Here is a 13,892-nt window from a genome sequence, read left to right as displayed (position 1 = left end):
TATCTTTAAGCAAAGCAAAATTATGACTTTGTTGAACTTCGTTGCATTGTTGCTATTGACTTCATTGGTTCACAGTTCTGCCCCTTCCTCTTACATAGCCAGACTTAAGTTTTATAAGGGTTTTCCTAGTTTCGAAACTGCACAGCCATTTAAAAACATGTTAATATGCAGAAGGCTGTGCTGAAAATGGAGGGACTGGGAGAGGTTAAGTGGTATTTTGTTTTTAAAATAAACCAGTAATAAGTACCACCATCCTGATCAAGATCAGATTTCAGAGCAATGACTTCTGAAGGATTTTTCCTTTCTTGTATGAAGCAATACACTATCCAGTTTTATGAAAAGAGGGCTCTGTAGCAACTACCTGCATCAAGATACAATTAGGTTTTTTATCATTTATCAAGTGTGCATTTATATTTTACAGTAGTCCGATATATAGTTCAGATTGGAAGTACAATCCTAGCACACTAGTGAAATGCAGAAATGTTTTTTTTCATCCCTAAAACAAGTATACTTTGTAAAATGCAGTGTTAATTCTTGAGGGTTTTCTTTTTTAACCCATTTAACTTTCTTTTTTGTGAATGGTTCTGAAAATCCTTTTAATCATCTTTGATTGCTTAAGTGGCAGGAAATCAACATCATCCCAGGCTTGCCTTCAGCCTGTTCCAAAAAAAAAAAAAAAGTATGGGGGAAGCTAATTCTGTAGAAAACCTTAGGTGGCTTCAATCCTTAAAAAATGATGGCACAAATATTTTAAAAATACGAGCTGAACTGCCCTAATGATTTTCTGTATCCAAAAAACATTTTTGCTTCCCCAGCTGTGTGTTCCCAGTTCCAGCTCTAGTGCTTGTCTGACCCTGTGATTGAGTCCGTTCATGAGAAATAAGCTGGCAGAAGACTATCTGTTTGGATGGAGAGAGGCTAATTTTCTACTACTCTCGCCCTCTGGACTGGTTCATTATGGTATCAAAAAGATGCCAGGAGTAGTGCAATTAGGTAAAGCAAAGGACCAAAACTGCCCTTTTTGGATGCAGACAGTAGAGTGTGATAGGAGGTGATTTGACTGAGGATGATCCAGCCTCCCTTAGGTCTTGTAAAGGAACAAATGGAAACATCAATAACCAACGCTGCTGGTAAACAGGGATTTTATTCCTCAGGTTGTAGTTTTCTGTCCCCATTCACCTGCAGGGCATAGAGGCTTATCTGCTTTTAAGAGCTACGTCTGCAAGCACCTCTGACATGGAAGAACAGGCATTCTTGTTCACAAAAGAAATGTTAAAGCAGACAAAAGCGGATTATAAATTAGAAAATGTTTCTGCCATAATAAATGTTTCCATTAGGAAAGAAGAACAGTTATTACCAGACTGTGTTTTAAAACATACATAGAGTATTATAGCTGATTGATGAAAGTGATAGTGTATAGAATCTTTCTGAGACTTCTGCCATATGTTAAGAGAGCTTCATGCTACTGCTGACATGGATTAGTACGTGACTAAAACAGCTTGGCATAAAAACAGTGCAACTGGTGAGCTGATAAAGCTGGTGCTAATACACCATTAAATATGTAGGAAAATCCAGTTCCACAGGCTGAGCTTGAAGCAAACCTTTGAATGCACTGATGTTAGGTTATCTTAGCGGTGGCGCAGCACACTCTCCTTCTAGAGCTGCCAAAATAGGGATCAGGTCCTGTGTTGAGGAGGCAAAGAGGAGGATTTTTATGAAATGTATTCTGGGAAAAAGTAACAAAAAACATCCAGGATACTTCTTTCTGGCCTGTGTGCTTCAGTCCTTTCATTCTTCTGAAACATTTTTGCTTTCTGGCATTCCTCTGAACAATACAAATTTAAATCTGTGATAACACAGCACAAGCAATGTCCATAAATCCTCAGTCATGATGTCCCCGATCTGAACCTAATCATGAATCATAGAATCATTAAGGTTGGAAAAGACCTCTAAGATCATCAAGTCCAACCGTCAACCCAACACCACCACGCCTGCTAAACCATGTCCTGAAGAGCCATAGCTATACATTTTTTGAACACCTCCAGGGATGGTGCCTCCACCACTTCCCTGGGCAGCCCTTTCCAATGCGTTACAACTCTTTCAGTAAAGAAATTTTTCCTGATACCCAATCTAAACCTCCTCTGGTGCAACTTGCTATCCCTGTCTCCCCATATCACTTGCTACCTGGAAAAAGAGACTAACACCCACCTCACTACAACCTCTCCCCTCAGCTTCCTCTTCTCCAGACTGAACAATCCTGGTTCCCTCAGCTATTCCTCATAAGCCCTGTGCTCTAGACCCTTCACCAGCCTCATTGCCCTTCTGTGGACACGCTCCAGCAACTCAATGTACTTCTTGTAGTGAGGGGCCCAAAACTGAACACAGTACTCGAGGTGCAGCCTCACCACTGTCAAGTACAGGGGCACGATCACCTCCCTACTCCTGCTGGCCACACTATTCCTGATACAAACCAGGACGCTATTGGCCTTCATGGCCACCTGGGCACGCTGCTGGCTCACGTTCAGCTGCCTGTCAACCAAGACCCCAAGATCTTTTTCTGCCGGGCAGCTTTCCAGCCACTCCTCCCCAAGCCTGTACTGTTGCATGGGGTTGTTGTGACTGCAGTGCAGGACCCGGCATTTGGCCTTGTTGAAACTCATACAGTTGACCTCAGGCATGGATCCAGCCTGTCCAGATCCCTCTGCAGAGCCTTCCTACCCTCCAGCAGATCAACACTACCACCCAATTTGGTGTCACCTGCAAACTTACTGAGGGAGCACTCAATCCCTTCATCCAGATCATTGATAATGCCTCCTCCCATTAATTTATCCTCTGGATTTTGCTGTGGCAAAGATGAAAAAAACCTGAAAATCAGCTGCCAAATCAACTGTTGGACCAGACTGAGGAATGAGGCTGCAGCAAGGAAGGAGGCAGATTCACTAGAGGAATTGCATAGTCAGTTTGAGCGTGAGTCTAGTGGTGTGTGGAATGGGAAGGGTTTTGGAAGAAATTTGTCTGTGGGCTTAATAAGCAGTGTAGGATTTGTGAAGGAAAAGTGAATTTGAGCAGGTTTTGCTAAGGTAGGTTTTGTTGAAGTTTGGAGCCCAAGAGTTTCGGGCGTGTTGAGAAAGCATTGGGTAGTATTTCTGCTGAGGAACAAGGCATAGGTGTTTGGCATACAAAGGAAAGTGATGGGGCCAGACAGTTAGAGCGAAGAATGTGGTCCCAGAATTTGAAAACTCATGGGAAGATACCAGGATGTAAAAGGGAAAATAAAAAGTAAAAATGGTCAGAAAGCAGTCTCTTTTTCATCAATGTGTTCTACTTTTAAATAGCATGCTTATGTGGATTAAAATTTCTTTAGTAAGAAAAAAATATGTATGTAAGTACAGAATGTTCATGAGGTGACTTTGTTTCATTGCAAAGACTTTATTAGAAGAAAAGTTCCTGTTTACCTGGGAGTACACTTCAAGACAAACAATCACAGCAAGAACAATTACGTATAATACTTGAAATTTTGAAGAAAGTTGTAATTTTGAAAACAAGTATTCATAGACAAGTCTCAGAATGTTATTCTGCAGAAGCTGATTGTTAAAATAACTGATACTTAAGTGTCCTTACAAAACTCATTAGTCTTCCCTGTGAAAAATAGAAACTTACCTGTTAAAAACATGTGGCCAGAGGTTTTTGAACTTCATTGTCTCAAAAGCAATAAAGCAATATGGTACATGTTAAATATAATTCAACATGGCTCTTTTTTAGTGTTTTAAAATTAAAATGTACTTTGGGTTGGAAAAGGACAATTTGTGGAGTCTTAGTGTTTCTTTATGAAACAGATGGTAAAATAAATTGTTGAATTTGATTTGGGTTCCTCCTCAGTTAACATGTAGGACTAATTTTGCTCTGACAAGCCTCTACCATAACAATTCACTGATGTGTATTTTATCCTAATTTGGTGTACGAGGTGCTTACTAACATTTAAGTCAAGCTTCCCACCGAATATGTGCATTGTAAAAGTATAATGATTTACCTGACTGTCCTCTTAATGTTTCCTTTGTCCATTTATAGACAGATTGTCGCTGTTGTCTCTTTACAATAAACCTTTTATTTCCTGTGCTGTTTGTGTATTTCTCTTAAACAGTTTATAGAGTCTGTTTTCTAATATTTGTATTTTTCGTTATTGAACCAATTTCTGTGTTTTTATCCTTGAGAAGGATACAGTGCTTTACCTGCCATACTGTGGAAGGACATTTTTGCTACTGTTGGAGAACCTTTTTTTGATGAGATATCATCTTTCTAACAAAACACATTTGTTCAGAAGAGAAGTTAACATAATTGAAGTTGTTGGCCTATGATTTTTGCTTCATTGTAACTTGAGCTTCACTAAAGAGAGTATTTTTACATAATTAATAGGACTTTTGCATCTTTTAGAGCATTTTTGTCATTGACAAATTAATAGGTCACTACAGTTTCAAAATGTTGAAATACTGTTCTCCCAGCTGTGCAGTTTATTTTTTTCATAGAAGATTTATCTTCATATACATCTTTTATCTCTTGACTGTGTGTGTTTGCTTTTTTTTTTATATTTGTGTTGCAGTTGTTTGCCAATATTTTTGGAGAAATTGCTGTATCTTTTAAGATTTTGATCACTCTACCTTTTTAGCCACCTTTCAGGTTTTATGCTAAAACTGTACTCTTTTGTGCTATTATTGTAACTGGTAAAAGGTAATTCCATAGCTACTATTTTATTGTTTAGTCTAAGCATATCATCTGGTCAGTTGCGTCTAAGTAGTATTGACATGTAATATTTCCTTTGTTATATCCCAAGAATGCAAGAATGTTGCTCTTCAATACTGTCTTTAGCAGTTGGGTTTTTTTTTTAAGAAGTCATACGGTAATTTGCACTTCTTACTTCAATTCTACCTTTTTTTAGCTTACAGATGTATCAGTAACTTAGAGGAATATAATCTTAGTTCACATTGTTTATTTTTTCTTACTTTTTAGGGAACAGTTATTCTTTCCTACCCACTAACAAAACTCGGAGATGGGACAGACTTTTTCAAGGTTGTTCTTCAAGGTACTACATTTAAGTATGCATTTTAAATTTATATTGTTGAACTTCTTGACACTTTTTTTGACATCATGCTATTACATCCCTAGTACCTACTTTTTCAGTGTTCAGTAAAATGTTTTTTTTTTTTAATAGTCTCTAGAAGTATTCTTTCTCTGCAAAACTGGATAATTTTAAAATCATGCCAGGTAAGTTAATGGAAACAGTAGAGTCTTTATACTTCAGTAGACTTCTTGGTGCAGAATCTGTCCTGGAAATGCATTAGCTATATGGACAGATTTCATAGTGTGTTTTTCAACTGCTTATCATAAAGAAGCATGAAGAAAAATGCACATGTGATAGTTACCATATAGTACATACTATGTAAGTGCGCATTTAGTATAGGTCAGTATGTTGATTAGCAGCAAAATATTTGTATTTCATTCTGTTTTAATCTAAGCAGTTAAGAAATGGAATTTCACCTGATTGCTCAGGTATTAGAGTATCAGTAGACACAGTAACACATTGAAAGGCTTAAGTTGTTCATCATGTAATAAATGATACTAAAAAATAGTATGTCCCTTTTAAGTCCAAAGCTCAACACCCCCTCCAGCCAGGAAAGAGGAGGATGTCATTAGTCAGGAGTCTGTGTTGGGTTCAAGGAACTTTCAATTTCTTTCTGTTTCCTTCTCAGCGCCTTCCTTACACTGGTTAGAGAATCATCACTTGCTCCCTCTGAGCCTTCCTGATTCTGCAATTTGTGTGACTGTGTGCAAACAGCAGGTCGGGGGTGCAGATCCTACCTGGTGGTACTGCTTGTGGCTGGTGCTAGAGTGAACGAAGCTGATGGGACCTGAGTCACTTTCCCTGCTGGCTTCAGGGTTCCCAAAGAGGGGTACAAAACTTGCTTGAGTCTTGCTGGTTTCACGTTGCTGTTCAGGAGCGCTGAGAGTTTCTGCACATTCTTCACAGCCTCAAAAAATAAGTTTGCACATCTAAATCTTTAGTGTTGTTTCTGAAACAGTAAAAGGTAGAAAACTCTTTTAAAATAACAACGTAATTTCTGCTTCAGTCTTCCTGGATGGCTATTTATTGATATGTCTACATCCTGGAATATCTCCAGTTTATATAGTTCTACAATGTGTTCTGTGTTAATGTAAAAAATCAAATGTGACTGGACAATATTTTCTCTCTAACACTACCCACTGAATTGTCCAAGTGGAGATCCTTGTCATTTCTCATTAACGTACACTGATGTACAACATACGCACTTTTTAAATGGTCCTCTTATGAAGAATATTCTGTTTGATAAACCTGTAGTTAGCACACTAAAGCAGCTGTACAACTATTTGAAAGGATTTTTTGTTTGTAGATTAATTGGAATGAAAAATGTTAGACTGTAGATTAACTTCTTTTTGTAAATCTCTTCCCGTTGCTGTTTTCTTTTGAAGAAGGTATGGTGACTGGAATGGCTTCTGCTTTTTTTCTCTAGATTTGGATAACTGGTGTTCACGGATCAACAGCATCAATATTTTAATATATGGAAAAATGGCACAGGATTGTGCAAAAGTTATACGCCACGGGGTAAATTTTTTTTTTTATTTTATGAATTGTTTTCCACAGTAGTATGATGACTTCTTGTCTTTGTATAGCTATGACCAAAATTAGAACTAGTCTATTCCATCAGTTCTTATCTATAAATATGAACTAGAAAAACACTAGAAGTATTTACTTATGTAAATTCTTTCTAACAATAATATTGAAATAAAGCAATTCTTTTTGTCAGTGCTGTTTATCTAGCAAGTAAAGGATCGTGAATATGGATGGGAGAGAAGTCATCTGTTTATGTTCATAATTTGAATGTCTATTGCCATTTAATCAGATAGATTTTAGAATTAAATTGATTTAAAAGACAGTTACACTAAAAGCTTTTTAAAAAAAAAAATTCAAAGCTGTGTACACGGTTTTCTTTCTTGGCTGGATGCTGCTATCTTCCTTTGTCATAGATACAAGCGTGGTTTGATTAGCTCCAGGGTAAAGAGCATTAGCAAATCAGCCTATGAGTTTGTGAGACACTGGTGCAACTGAAGAAGGAGAACAAGCTGAAAACAATTGCCTCAGCTAAATATTTTTATTAAATTGCCTGTCAGTTTGCTGACATTTCAATATTAGCCAGCTATCAAATTAAAATTAGTGTACAGTACTTTATGAGCTCATATTAGTGCTTTTTTGTTTGTGATAAAAATTTGCACTAAATCATAGAATGGTTTGGAAGGAACCTCTAAAGATAATCCAGTTCCAACTCCACTGCCATGGGCAGGGACATCTTTCAGTACATCAGTTTGCTCCAAAGCCCTGCCCATCCTGATTTTGGATGCTTCCAGGGAGGGGGGCATCCACAACTCCTCTGGGCAACCTGTTCCAGTGCCTCACCACCCTCAACAGAAAGCATTTCTTCCTTCTGTCCAATCTAAACCTACCCTCTTTCAGTTTAAAGCCATTGTCCTTTGTCCTGTTGCTATGGGTCTTGGTAAAAAGTCTCTCTTCATCAAAAAGATGGAAAGTTATTTAGTGAAGAAAATAGAGCTTTGTGTTCACATTCTTTGAAGTATTTGTTATGCACAGAATTTAAGGGCTGTCTCAAATATAGAAATAGCAATGGCTTAGAATTCTGTCGGGATTTTTCAAATCAAGCAGACTAGTACACCTGAACTCTGGTGATCTATATGTTGAAAAAGGGTAAAAATTATAGCAGACCTTAGGGCGTAACATCAAAATATCACTTAAAGCCCAAGTTGCTCTGAATTTATGGAACATTTAAATTTCAGTTCAGAGACATACGTATTCTTTTTATAATTCTACCTAAGGTTAAATAGTGACTTTTGCTTGGTTCCCAGCTCTTTCTTCTTTTTTTTCTCTCTTTTTTTTTTTTTTTTTTCTTTGAGAGGAATAGATCTATTTATATTCCTTGAGTGTGATTGTGCTCTTTCTGGGTAGCAGCTTACACCCTGAATTGTATCAGCTTCAAAGGTGCATGCATCAGTTCATGAGGCATACAGGACTGAAGGTGCTAATTTCAAGAATTACACCTATAACTAGAGCTGAGACGTTTATATAATGTATAGTGATCTGTATTATAGTTTTTATATAATTATGTGCTTCTAAATGTTTAGACACTGAAAACTTTTGAATCCCTGTGTTTTCAGCGTTGTTCATCTGAATAATGTGAATTGGGTGAATATGTATAGATTAGAGAGAAAGAACTGAATGTTTAATTATTGCTTTTATCATGTGGACAGTCCTTAAACAGCAGATGACATAAGTTGGTGGCCTCTTCAAATGGATAAGAAAAAGCGTATCTCGCCCAAGAAAGCGTTTAGTGTTTCTCTTTTTCAAAAGAGATGTAACTGTTTTGAGCTTTTTATCACATTTCAAATTATAGTTGAAGTCAGTGAAGAGGTTTGGAAGTCACAGAACATGTAGAACAGAATGACATGACAGTGAAATTTATCTCTATAAAAAGCAAAACTAAAAAAAAAAAAAAAAGCAGTTTTATAAACGTTTAGTGAATAGTTGAAGAAAGGTATTTGAAGTTATAGTTGTCACCTAGTGCAGCATTAAAAAAAAAAATTAAATGGCAGGATCACATATAGGTGATAACTTCCCGTGGAGGAAGGTTGTGGAGTCTCCTTCTCTGGAGATATTCAAGACCCGCCTGGACAAGGTCCTGTGCAGCCTGCTGTAGGCGACCCTGCTTCGGCAGGGGGTTGGACTAGATGACCCACAGAGGTCCCTTCCAGCCCCTACCATTCTGTGATTGTAATATAACAAATAATATTGCAATATAATACTCTTCTGTTGACATGAAAATCTACCAATTTATATAAATGGCTTTGATTACCAAGCCAATTATAAGAGAACTTCTAATAATTACTTTTAGCTAAATATGAAATAGAAACTACTCTGTTTTGAAAACTAATATAGCCTTAAATTTAAAGCACTGTGCAAACATGATAGAAATTTTTTGCTTGTTTAGCAACTGCAAGTCACAACCTCTCAAAGATGACTGTGAACTTATAACACAACTGACAATATACCTGTTCTTTTTACTTGTAATGCTGGATTTTGAGCGTAGTGCTGTCTTTTTCCTCACTGAAATGGCACAGTCCTTTCACAAGTGTTTTTTGAATGTCATGTTACGCATTGCGTATTACATGAGAGTAACCTGCAGTGATCTTACACTCTTCACAAAATAGTTTCCATTTATTATCAATCTGTGTAAATGCTGGAGTCTGTGTAATTCTAAAGATCCTTCTGACCGAGGAGAACAAGACAAGTCAAGTCAGCTGTCAGAGCCATGATCCTGCCTGACTCAGCAACCAAGCCCCAGAATCTTGTGCAGCCTGCAATCTAATAAAATGCTGAAATGGGAATAATGTATAGCAGGGCATAGTTTTTAGCTGAAGATTCCACTGTTGAAGGAACACCATGCGTAGCATCAGCAACAGTGAAGGGGGAGTCACATGCTAACACCTGGTTTCTGCAGAATAACTGAGTTTCCTGAAGCTTGTGTTTGTTGTTTCATTCTTTCCACATACAAATACGCACTTTAATGTATGTTAGTAGGGTGATGTGTTCCACGTGCAAGTAATATGGAGTTGTCTAATTGTTTTAACCCATTTTAACTTACTCAGCTCTGAGTATGGCTTACACTTAGGTGACTTTTAGTCAAAATATACATTATATTTGTATTTATGACACTACCTAAAAATCACCATGCCCTAAGTAGTTTTATTTCTGCAGTAATTTTTTTTTTGCAAATCCTTTAATAACTAAATATATCACTGTCAGTTAAGCTAGCAGCCTTTCTTTTTGTTGCACAAAACATTAAGGTTTTGGATCTTGAATCATTTAGAATAGCATTGTCAGATTGCTGAAAATAGCCAAAAAGAGCTATTGTAGTGCAATGTATGGCTAAAACTGTCAACTTTAATTGGAAAACTCTTTTATTTGTTTTAATGAAATAAACACATGAACAAAAGTCATTCAGTAAAAGCTTATGGAAGTGCATTTGGCAGAAGTTCAAATAGAAATAGAGTTCCGAGTCCAGTATAGTTTTTTTGGGGGAGGAGGTCTGTAAGTTCGCTACTAAAAAGGTGAGTTGCTTCAGAGACTTAAATCATTTACCCCTTAAATCATCATTTTATTGTTCACTTTGTGGTATCTGAGGAACTTCATACCAAAGCGAAAGCACAGTTGCAAATGCAGTTGTCTCCTGTGCCAGAATCTCAGGAGTGACGCCAGGGAAGTTTGTAATGTCTCTTTTGCAACTAGAAACCTCCCTGTTGATTGACTTATCTATCTGACCCTTAAGGAAGAAATTGGAATATGTCCTTCTAAAACAGAAAATATCTACAAGGAGAGTCTCTTTAAAGTGCAGCTGTAACTCAATAAGAAATAAGCTGTGAGAAACGAGTGTTTTGTCACTGCTGATCCAATGTGTGATTCCTTTTCTAGCTTAGTTAAGCTTACCCAGAAATGAGTCGGTCTTCAGTATATTCGAAGAGGAATGATTCTTTTGCTTTATTCAGTGTGACTCTTCCCCTCTAGTGTTTGCCAAAATTAGCACTCAGTCACAGTAGCATCAAGAGTGTGAAAATTTTAGGAGAATTTAGAAAAAAAATGCTCTCTGGTGTTGGTTGGAAGTATAAATTCTGTGGGTAGAAGAACTAAATGGAGAAACTTAAAGGCACTGCTTAGAATTTGTTCAGGATTTTTGTTTCTTGAATGTCTTGAGACTTTAGGGTGAAATTTCACATCACATACTCTTAAAATAGCGTATGTGATACAGCCTGTGTAATCATCTGTTTATCACCCTGTTCCCCTAGGACATGTTTGTAGTTGCTGGATTTAAGTTGGCAAGATCACCTACGGCAAGAGAGGATGGTAGACATGGTTGCCACCTGGAGGTGTCTGAAGAAGCTGGATCATCCATTTATGTACGTGGGTACCCAACTTTTTTTGCCTTATTTTTTTTGCCCCAAATACCAACATTAAAATTCCGTTTACAGTAGAAAAAACAATAAAATCTATTAGAATCTGATGTACTACAGATTATTTTAGCATGTCTATCAGGAAACATTCAGGACACACTTGTATGTGTGTTCATACAGTTTTATAGTACCCGTATGTATGCAAGACACAAATTATCTCAGGCCTCCCAGGTAAATTTCTACTTGTTGAGTGCAGAAATTTAACCTTAATTGGCTTTAAGGTAGATCCCTAGAACTGTTTAAACTATTCTCATGCATAACAGTGCAATAATGAAGATGAGTTAGAGGGTGCACGAGTGGTCTTAGGTCTTAACGTTTTTAGTTTTCTCCAAGCTGTGAGTTTGTGCTGCTTTAACTCACATCATTACACTTTGCCTTTGATATACATTGATTCCTACATTCTTAATTTTTAAAAGAGAATTACATCCTTTTTTCTGAGGAAAATATTTGTTCTTTTGTACTATTCATACATTAATACTGTTCATCTTAAATGCTTCCATCTGTTGCGATATGGGAGTGGAGATTACACTGTACTGCTGCTGCTTCTGTTTGTCTGTGGTAGTACATCAGTGGTGCATGTTTGTTGTGGCCACTGTGTCTTTACTTCAAGAAAGATTTGCTACCCTTTTTAAGCCTAAGAATTAGTATATTAAAAGTTATAGAGCTTACAAAAATTTAAATACTGAAGGATTTAGAATACTATTCTACATTTGGGGGATGAGGAGAGGGGCTCGGTGTGGACTGAAACTAAGGTTTCAAAAACTGTTGGATGCTTCAGTGGGATATTTCTAATATTTCTTATGAAAGTTATCCTAACAGTTATGTGCATCTGGTGGGAAAGTGTTGCACATTTTTGATCCCTGTAATCGTCTACTGCTGTCAAAAAGAAGTATGATAGCATTGCACTAAACTCACAGTGACAATGCTGTGAACTCCATTCTGTAGTCAGTGAAAAGGAAGTGGCACCTTCACTGGAGAACAATATAGCTTTATACTATATTTTACATACTATTTTTTATTATAAGTTTTATATATAATGCTATATTATATTCTTATTATTGTATTATACTATACTATCCATCAGATTTTAAAACAGAGAAATAATTATAACATCTTAATCACAAAATCACATATAAAAGAGACTCACTGAAATAAATTGTGTGCCAATGTTAAGGTTTGAACTTTTGTCTGTATAATTGTTGTCTGATAATAATTTTGAATTTGACCTGTATAGATAATTAAAGCTTGGCATGCAGCTCAATGAGAAACAAAATGAATTAAAATTATAGTGCGGACTCTTTCATGACATTGTCTGTTGATAATGATGATGTATAGGTAGAAAAAGTGTGTTTCATTGAAGATAATAGCAAAACTGTGCCCTGTCTCTGGGGAAATGTGTCTAAACTAAATCTACCTAAATTTTAGGCACTGCATGAGGCACACGGTTGAGTATTGGCTGGACCTCATGACGTGCCATCTAATCCCAAGGAAGATGTGCAGCTCTCTGATCATGTAGGTTGTGCTGAGGAGGTGTCTGTCTCATCATTTGCCATAGAATGGAGCTTGTGGCACTTAATTTACTGACACACTTATTGAATGCTTAAAATTCATACAAATGATCTGATTTTTTTTGTGTGCTTTCTCAATTATGACTCTTCACCTGACTATTTATAATAATTAAATGGAAGTAAAACTAACTTCAGGAATGCAGTTGAGGGTGGAGAGCAAAACCAGATCACTAGCGGGAATCTGCACTGCGGAGGCGATGTGCAGCTGTGACATGGGACCCTGTGTCCGGAAACAGGCTGTGGTGTTGTGTTGGGTTGGCAGCCCAGTCCTGCATTCCTCATAGGGTGGCTACGTGTTGGCGTTGCATCAAATCACCACAATTAGTTCTTTAAAAGACCTTACACTGAAGATAAGTCTGGCTTATAAGTATGACTCTAAAAGCTTAGGAACTGCCTTTAAATAGAATTTATTCTGTTCTGGTGAATTTACTGTGACCATTTCTTCTTCCACCTCCAAAGGAGCATAATGGGTCACTGAAAGTAGACCAGCTCTAAGCATGTGCAAAGCCTAAACCCATTTAAGTTCTCTGTTAAGCAAGTACAGTTTTAAATTTGTGGCCTCCGACTTTCAGATGTTGACAATACTAATGTGTCTTCAGATATATTCAATTAAGTGCATTTGTACTTTAGAAAATGTATGTGTTATTTAAAGTAGCTTTTGTCTGAATAAATGGAGTAAATATTATTTTTTTCTGTAGGATAAAATCTAACCAGTTTCAGAGGTGATTCGCATAGCAAAAGTGTCTGTAGTGCTGTTTTGTATTTGCTTATATTTGCTTTAGAATTATCAAATGTTGTCATATTTGCAATGCCTTCAGTTTTGTAATCAGTTTGCTGTTTTTTTCTCCTTAGATTTATGTTAAACCAAGAACAACTGCTCCTTCAGAAACTGCATCTGCGGTGAGTTTATAATAGGAATGTTTCTAAACTGTGTGATGCTAACTGCATGTAAATAAGAATGTGTGGAATTCTTTTTCTCTCCTGTTTATTTTACATCCATACTCTTACCCCAGCAGTCATTTGTTTAGCTTTTAGTTTTGCAAATAATATGCCTGGAAAACAGAATAAAATATGAAAAAGTAGTACTTTTTCTATACTTAGAGTGTAGTTCTCATCTTGATCTCCAAATAGGCTGCATGTTGGTTTAGGAAATATGAGCTAGAAAGGTAACTATCATTCTACAGAAGATTGTACGTTTGTGCTTTAAAAAAATGGAAATAC

General features: G+C 36.8%; 1 protein-coding gene across 10 annotated transcripts in view; it reads left to right on the top strand.

The window, feature by feature from the left end:
• POT1 (protection of telomeres 1) overlaps positions 1-13,892 on the top strand; it is an 89,028-nt gene that overhangs the window by 8,110 nt on the left and 67,026 nt on the right. For 9 of the 10 annotated variants that reach the window (XR_012764727.1, XM_075428118.1, XM_075428114.1 and 6 more), the window contains 4 exons: positions 5,005-5,077; positions 6,543-6,634; positions 10,939-11,049; positions 13,524-13,571. Coding sequence is in view for 9 of the 10 variants with exons in the window: in XM_075428118.1 (XP_075284233.1) it covers positions 5,005-5,077; positions 6,543-6,634; positions 10,939-11,049; positions 13,524-13,571 (324 nt within the window). In the remaining variant the exon portion in view is untranslated. Of the gene's footprint in view, positions 1-5,004; positions 5,078-5,206; positions 5,260-6,542; positions 6,635-10,938; positions 11,050-13,523; positions 13,572-13,892 lie in introns of those variants that run through there. The other variant, XM_075428121.1, reaches the window with a different exon arrangement.

The sequence above is a fragment of the Opisthocomus hoazin genome, chromosome 8 (genome assembly GCF_030867145.1).
Source record: "Opisthocomus hoazin isolate bOpiHoa1 chromosome 8, bOpiHoa1.hap1, whole genome shotgun sequence".
Lineage (NCBI taxonomy): Eukaryota > Metazoa > Chordata > Aves > Opisthocomiformes > Opisthocomidae > Opisthocomus > Opisthocomus hoazin.
The sequence above is the reverse complement of the archived record's forward strand: the minus strand, read 5'-3'. Positions and strand labels throughout refer to the sequence as shown.